The following is a 7,360-nucleotide window of genomic DNA, read 5'->3' on the forward strand; positions in this document are numbered from 1 at the left end:
AGAGGGACAGAGTTGGGCAGCAATGGGCTGGCCCAGCGGGGAGCCGGGCGGCAGCAGGTGAGGAGCCCCGTGTGCCTGCCCTCAGGCCCCTCACGTACTGGGGGCTTCTCCTTAAGCAAGCCACCTCCAGCCCCTGGGGAAAACCAAGCAAGAGTTCTCCCAGGGCCAAGCCTCTGCCGCTCCCCCCGCTGTGTTCCCGCTGCTCTCACCACCATCTAGAGGCCTTGCGTCACTAGTTCACTGCTGTCACCTCTTCCCTGGAGACAGGCGTCCTGCAGGGTTTATTCACTGCCGCCTGACGATGCCTAGGACTGCTCCTGCTGTGTGGTAGGTGCTCAATAAACGTCTGTGGAGTGGATGGCTGAACTTTCTATGTTGGTGACACAGTTCTGGTCCCCAGGGCCGTCACGACCAGCAGAGTGGACAGATCCCCCCCACCCAGGGCCACAACAGAGGACGGGGCCGGCTGTGGGCCAAGGGGACTCGAGGGAGAGGTGGCTGGGGACAGGCCCTGATGCAGCACCTCAGCCGTTCTCTGACGCAAAGCTGGTGGTGTGGCCAGAGCCCCAGAGGAAGTGAGGCTAGACCTTGGGGAGTAGCCGGGACTGCCTGTGGTTTCCAGGGGCCCTTCTGGCCACGGCGCAGGAATCAGGAACGGGAGAAGGTGCTGGGGCTGGTGTCTCAGGAGCGAGTCCGGGGCGTGTCTGGAAGGATGTGTGCTGGCAGCGGGAGCTGGGGCTGGAAGGGGTGCTGAGCCTGGAGGGGCAGCCAGGGCGTGGCCATCGTGCCCTGTCGCCCAGGGGCCGCCCAGCTCCTCACACCGCTGCACAGACCCCATCTCCCTCCCGTGGTCCCCTCACGTGCGTTCAGGGAACCCCACTTGAGGCGTCCGGGCAGCCGGGCCAGCCCTGAGGAAGGTGCCCGGGGAAGGGTGCCTCCCTTGCTAACTGCACGGCCCTGCCCTCTGCCTGCTGCAGGGCACCAGGGCCCGCCTGACCCCGGCCAAGGTGGCAGCTTCCCGTTCTGAGCCTCAGCCTGAGCCACAACAGGACAGAGGCCTCCGAGAGGCAGCTCTCCGGCTGGTTCACAGGGTGGCATGTCAGTGCCTGGGGCACCGAGAACCCATCCGGCCCAGACAGCCGGCAGGGCCCCCTCCCGCCCACCGTGGGGATCTCAGAGTTGTCTGCGGAGGGGAGCGGGCTGCTGGCCTTGGGTGCAGCCTGGAAGCTGCTGGCAGCAGTGCTGTCAAGATGGGCATCTTTAACCACAGCGGGCACTACTGAGGGCTCAGAAAACCTCGAGGTTCTTTAGACACCGGGGAGGAAGAGGTAAGGGCGTCTGTCCTGAGCCTAAAGGGCGCCCGGAACACCGCTGTGGGGACACCAGCGCCCCCGTGCCCCCAACCCAAGCACTCCCGACATCTGTGCCTTGTGTGGAGCCGAGTGCAAGCCCTGGAGGAAAGCAGCCCCAGGCCGAGCGCTTCCCTGGGGTGGCCCTCCCTCCTCCCTGGCCGTGAGGGCCGCACCCACCCCCAAGCGGCCTCATGCTCGAGGCAGGACACAGGAGCGGGCAGCGGGGAGCCTCACGGAGCCAGGCCGACTGTCAGGACCTCCTCGTGGTCCTCAAAAACATTTACTGAACGGTTCTTTCCAGAGAGGGAGACCCATGCCGACAGGGCCGCGGGTGCGCGGGCCTTGCTTCCGGCTCCCCACACCTCCCGGAACGAGCCGTGGGCGAGGCGCGGCCTGCCGGGCAGGGCTCACTTCTCCAGGGGTGCGTAGTTGAGGAGCTTCTCGATCAGGTCCACGTGGGCCAGCAGCATGCGGCGGCAGCAGTAGCGCTTCAGGCCCAGCGCGTCCAGAGCGTCCCTGAGGGCGAGGAGAAAGCTGGCTGCGGCCCGTTCGTCCTGGCAGATGGAGGGCCTTGCCCCGGCTGGAGCAAGCCCTGCTCAGCTGCCACGGGCTCTGCTCCCCATGTCGGGGAGGGAGACACCTCTCTCGTTTCCCAGAGACGCCGCCCGTCACCCTCAAGGCCTCTGGTGTGCAGACAATGCGGTGGCTTGGGAAAGGGGAGGCCAGGTCGGGTGGCCCCTGCTTGGGGCATCCTGGGGAGGGGTCCCGTGCAGGCTGCCAGCACTCACTTGCACTGCGGTCATCTCAGCGGCCTCCTTGGAACTTGGCGCAGATACTAAGGCCATCTATCGCTTCCCCGTTCATCCGACACACTTGCACTAAGAGCCTACGCCTCCCTGGCACATCCCGGGACCCAGAGATTCAAATGTGATGAGGATGGGGCTGTCCACACAGGGGCCCAAGGTCAGGCTCTAGTCCAGGGTAGAGACTCCGACAGGCACGGTGGTAACTGCAGCGCTAAGGGGTAAGTAAGCACAGAAGAGGGACCCCCGCGATACCCTGATGATGAGGCCTATGTGGTCAGGAAGCTTGTCCTATGTCCTAAAAAAGCCAGTGAGTCTGCAGTACACGGGGGTGGGCCTAACAGCGGGGAGAAGTTAGGGAGCAGGTGGACAGAGGCGGCTGAGGGCTTATTTGCCGTGGAGGTGGCGAGACTCGCCAGGATACCTAGGAGTCCCCAGACGGCAGCAGCTTGACGCCCGACTCCCTCCCCTCCCCAAACTAAGAGGTCGGGGGTGGGGGCGCTTTCCTGAGAGCGGGTCCGGAGAACAGGGATGGAAAAGACTCCGAGACTGAAAGCTCCCCCGCCCAGGGCCACCTGGAATCTGATGTGAGTAGCCCCCGCCCTGCAGACTGGGACCTCCCGACACCGGCCCGACACACCGACCCCGCGGGCCGGGACCAGGCCCCTCAGGCCGGGACCCACCCCCCATGCCCCGCAGGCTGGCGGCCCGGGGAGCGCTTCCCGACCACGCTGGAGGCCCTCCCAGGCCGGCCCGGCGCCTCACCCCTCGGTGTACTCGGCCTGCAGCAGCCCGAGGTAGGCCTCCCACTTGTTACCGACGATCTTGCCGCACGTGAAGCAGCGCACAGGGATGATCATGGCGGCACCGGAGCAGCCAGCTGCCAAACTCCTTGATCCTGCGGCGCTTCCGCCCTCGGCTCCGGCCCCGCCCTGGGCGCGCCCATGGCGCGGGGGATGCCCGGCCGTCCGCCCGCCCTGGTGCCGTTGCCGTCCGCTTCCCTCCGCGACGAGTTTCCGAGGCCCGTGCGGCCGCCGCAGGAGCAGGCGGCGCCCCCCGCCTGCCACTTTGGTACATCCCGGCCTACGGCGTCCGGGCGGGGCCGTAAGGGCCCGGCGGCGGCGTTCGCGTTTCTCGTGTCCGCATGACTGACAGCTGCGCGACGAGCTGACTGCCCGCAGGTATAGCGCCCCCGGCGGGGATGCAGTCCGGGTCCCGCGGCCCGCGCGCCCGAGCCGGGCCCAGGCCCAAGCCGAGCCGGCGCGAATTTCAGGCCCCGAGCGCAGAGCACGAGCCGAGTCTCAGCAACAAGTTGCGGGCCGGGCCGGGGCGCGGCGACCCCGCTGCGGGCGAGGAGAGCGGCTGACCGGCGGCCAGTGGGGACCAGGAAGGGGGGAGGGTCTCTCCACCTGGAGCCGCTGCCCGTGGACACCCGGGGGTCTTTGCGCTGAGTTTGGAGGACCCTCGGAGTCGCCGCCCAGCCCGATCGCCCGCACAGTAACGGTCCCGGCCCGGTAGTTGCCCGTATCCCTGACGGCGGGAGGGCGCGGTGCGAGTGACCCGGCGGGTGGCGGGCTCAGCCGGCCGCTCCAACCCCCAGTGCCGCTTCGGTCCGCTTCGTCCCTGTCCCTCCTGCCTTCTTCCCGGGGGAGGGGCTGCGAGGGGGTGCGGGATGGGGCTGGCTGCACCCGTCCCAGGCCAGGCTCTGATGAGTCGGGCGCCTGCGATCTGGGAGCGTCGGATCTCTGAGGACCGGAGGGTGGTCAGGGGGTCGTCGTGGAAGTGGTGTCCTTTGAGCTGAGCCTTGACAAGGGATCCCGAGTGTGTGTGAGGGAGCAGGACAGATACCGGCAAAGGGGACCCATGGGCTGAGGCCTGGAGGCTGTACCTGTGGGACAGAGTAGGTGTCGGAGCTGGAGGTGATGGAGCAGGGACCATGAAGGATTTAAAGGGAGGGGAGGCTGTGTCTCTGGAGATGGCCTGGGGTGAGCCCCCTGATCCTGTGGCTGTGTGCCGTGAGAAGCAGGGAAGTCTCCCTGGAGGAGGTGAGCTTTGGGCTGAGGAAGGTGGATGTGTCTCACAGTGGCCCCTGTAACTTAGGCACCTATGCAGAGTCTGGGCACATTTGCTGGTCTGGGGCGTCTGGATTTCTGGTTGGGGTGGGTGGGGCCTGACAGTCCTCTCAGGGTGGGTGACGGAGTCTGGATTTAGTTGAGGGGCAGGGAGATGGGGGTCCCCGGTGTCCTGAAGAGGTTGATCAGAGCTTCTGCCCGCCTGAAGTCTGGGCCCTGACAGCCTCCCTAGTGACGTTTGCCATCCCCCACCCTGCCACGTGCGGAGCCATGAGCAGAGGCCACCTCCCTGCCCAATGCCCCCCCTTCCCAGGCTGACAGGACACATCCTGTCCCCGGCGGGGGCAGGGGCCTTGAGTCACAGTGGCCTGGGGTTGGAGCTGGGCTCAGCTGTAGAGGCTGCCGCACCTGTGGAGGTGAGGGAAACAGGGGAGGGATCTGGGATGCCATCTGGGTAGCTCTTCGGGAACGGGAGCGGGTGTGGGCAGAAGGCTTCCTGGAGGAGGGGCCCATGGTCCGCCTCATCCTGCTCTGGCCCCAGAAGTTGTTTACTCCCAGAGACTGAGGGGCCCGAGAGCCAAGTTGACATTCCTGGAATTCTGAGAGCTGTGTGTAGATTGGGGGAGTCTCCTCCCTCCAGCTCCCTGATTTCCCAGGAGAGGCCGTGGGGAGCGGTGTGGCTGCCTGTGTGCAGGTACCCTACACACATGTGCACAGAGGCCCCTTGGGGCACTTGACCCTCCGTCTCCACTCTGCCCTGGCTCAGGCCTGCAAAGGGGCCTGCAAAGGAGGCGAGGTCAGCCCTGCCCCCTGCTCAGCTGGCCCCCTCGTGTGTGTGTTGGGGGGGCAGGCTGGGGCGTGGGCCTGGCTCTCCTCAGGGTGGGCAGGGGCAGGAGGGGGCCCCGGGAGCCCACCACACAGGGTCAGGGGGAGTGGGGCCAGGCCTGCCTGCAGGGGCAGTGGGGTGTGAGCACAGATGTGGCCCAGACCTTTGGGAAGGGCCGGAGGTGGGGCAGGGAGAGTGAGGCGCTGGTTTTCCGAGAATGGGGTGTCCTGCCCCCGGGGGCGGGGGCACAGGGAGGGAGGGCTGTGCTCACATGTGGTTTGGAACCCAAGAGCCCTGTTTCCTGCTAGAGAGGTTCACTTCAGGGCAGGCAGGGGACAAGGGGAAATCAGTGATTGAAGTTTTAGCTGCAGACAGCCTCTGGCCCTGAGTGTTGTCCTGGAAACAGGCTGGGAGTCAGCTGACCCTGGCCCCTGGTCCTGGATCACAGCCTCCGCTTCCCCATCTGTGAAGCGTGGGTGGAACCAGATGCTGCCCAGCTGGAGGGTCCCCATACTGGCTGTGTGGGCCTGGGGGTCCCAGGCTCAGCCCGGAGCCCCGGCTGCGGTGGGGTGAGTGGGGTGCTCGGACGCTTCCCCAGGGCCCAACGAGGTCGCCCGCCTGCAGCATCTACGGTAACCCTCTGGGCCCCAGCCCCCGGGGTGGTATTCGAGAGTGGTGGTATTTGCAGGCATGCTTGAGGCTGAGCTGGCCCAGCCTAATGACCCTGTGGACAGGCTGGGCCCGTGGCCTTTGGGAACGTGGTCATGTGATTTTCTGCCAGCCTGGCCCCACATGGGGCTCCCCGAGGGCACCGCTCAGGAGGGGGCGGGTGGGGTGTCGGTGCTGAGGTGGGGCACGTACACTGTGGGCACCGGAGAAGGGTGCTCCCGGGGCCTGGGGGCGGTGGGAGCAGCAGGCTGGCAGGGGAGGGCCCTGAGCTTGGGGTTGGCCTCGGTGGGCCCAGGGAAAGCCTGGTGCCCCTCCGCGGCCTCTTCCTCAGGGACCCCTCCCCTGGAGGGTGTGTCTCCCAGCCCCATGGGCTGCAGCTTGGGTGGGGGGAGGCGGGAGGGGGTGCGGGCCTGGGTGGGCTCTGGGGCCTGCGGGGGTCGGAGTGGCAGCAGGAAGGCCGACACCGCACGGCTTGTGCTGCCCGCTGGGGTGTGTGCTCCGGGCCGGGCCCTGCTGCCGTCCACCCCCGGCCTCCAAGGCCTCCGGGGCAAGCTCTGTTTTGGCGTTCGGGGAGGTCCTTCTCTGAGTTAGACCCTGGTCTGGCCAGATAGGCACCACAACCTCTGTGTGGCTCGCGCTCCCCCAGGTCCCTGCCTGTCCCCGCCCTGGGGCCCCGGGGAATTCAGAAGGCCCAGCCTAGGGCTGGACGGCTGCGGGAGTGTCTGTCACGGGCTTCTCATTCAGCCCGCATCCTGACTGCCGGCTGCACGTGCCATTCCGGGGGACACAGGCATGCCGGAACCTGTGCTCAAAGGAAGCCCAGAGCAGGGTGTGGGGCAAGGAGGCTTCCTGGAGGCGGAGGCTGGGCCTGGGTGAGGGAGAGGGCCAGCCCAGTGCTGTCGGGCCCTGCACCCATACCCTGACCACAGGCTTGTGGCTGGGCTGCCCAGGATGGGGCTGGGGGCCCCGGACGCATGGAGGGGCATTGTGGGGGCCAGGAGGTGGGGAGGTTATTCATGGAGGGTCCAGGGGTGCCTCTGGGGTGGGGGCCAGTGGGGGTGCTGGTGGAGCTGCCCAGTAGGGCCTGACGCCCGGGTCTGGGGGTGCGGGGTGTGCAGACGCAGCCTTAGGCCTGGAGGGGTGGTGGTCTGTAATGCATGGTCTTTTGCTTCTGCGGTGTGGCTATGGGCTTTGGGCCCCTCAGCTCCTGGGCAGGGGGTTCATCAAAGAACACGGGAGGGGCGCGTCCCTCCCACTCATTGCCCTCGATGTGTCACTGGGCCTGAAACCCCTCCACGGACGCGTCTTCCCCGGGCACAGCGGTTGCTGGGGGGGTGGTCCCGGGCCCTGGGCCCACGTGCCTCCTCGCCCCACCGTGGTGGGTGCTGTTCGTCCCCGTAAATGAAGGGACAGGTCTCACGTTGCCGGGGCCTCCATCCGCTCAGTGGCTTCATGTCTGCCCCAGGTGTGGGTTTGAGTGGACTGGCTGGCAGTGGGCTGCCCACGAGGACATGGCTGTGACGGGGTGGGCATGTGCCAGTGTGGCTGTCCCCTCCTGCCCCTGGGCCGCTGGAAAGACATCTGCTCCACCCTCAGGCTGCAAGGAGCCTCTGGTCTGAGGGGTGAGGTGTGATGGGC

General features: G+C 67.1%; 2 protein-coding genes across 6 annotated transcripts in view; one reads left to right on the plus strand and one right to left on the minus strand.

Moving 5' to 3' along the window:
• Positions 1-1,597: 1,597 nt before the first annotated feature.
• POLR2L (RNA polymerase II, I and III subunit L) lies at positions 1,598-3,166 on the minus strand. The gene is made up of 2 exons (XM_024749186.1): positions 2,921-3,166; positions 1,598-1,868 (listed from the first exon to the last, which is right to left on the minus strand). Exons 1-2 carry the CDS (start codon positions 3,013-3,015, stop codon positions 1,760-1,762), a joined length of 204 nt encoding a protein of 67 aa, XP_024604954.1. The 5' UTR covers positions 3,016-3,166; the 3' UTR covers positions 1,598-1,759.
• Positions 3,167-3,249: 83 nt separating this feature from the next.
• Positions 3,250-7,360, plus strand: part of TSPAN4 (tetraspanin 4) — a 19,609-nt gene continuing 15,498 nt past the window's right edge. Inside the window, exon 1 of one of the 5 annotated variants that reach the window (XM_024749182.1) lies at positions 3,250-3,336. The gene's annotated coding sequence lies outside the window, so the exon portion shown is untranslated. Of the gene's footprint in view, positions 3,337-3,530; positions 3,670-4,558; positions 4,644-5,403; positions 5,686-7,360 lie in introns of those variants that run through there. The other 4 variants (XM_024749183.1, XM_024749184.1, XM_024749181.1 and 1 more) reach the window with 4 other exon arrangements.

Source organism: Neophocaena asiaeorientalis, unplaced genomic scaffold (assembly GCF_003031525.2).
Source record: "Neophocaena asiaeorientalis asiaeorientalis breed wild unplaced genomic scaffold, Neophocaena_asiaeorientalis_V1.1 scaffold43, whole genome shotgun sequence".
In the NCBI taxonomy this organism is placed as follows: Eukaryota; Metazoa; Chordata; class Mammalia; order Artiodactyla; family Phocoenidae; genus Neophocaena; species Neophocaena asiaeorientalis.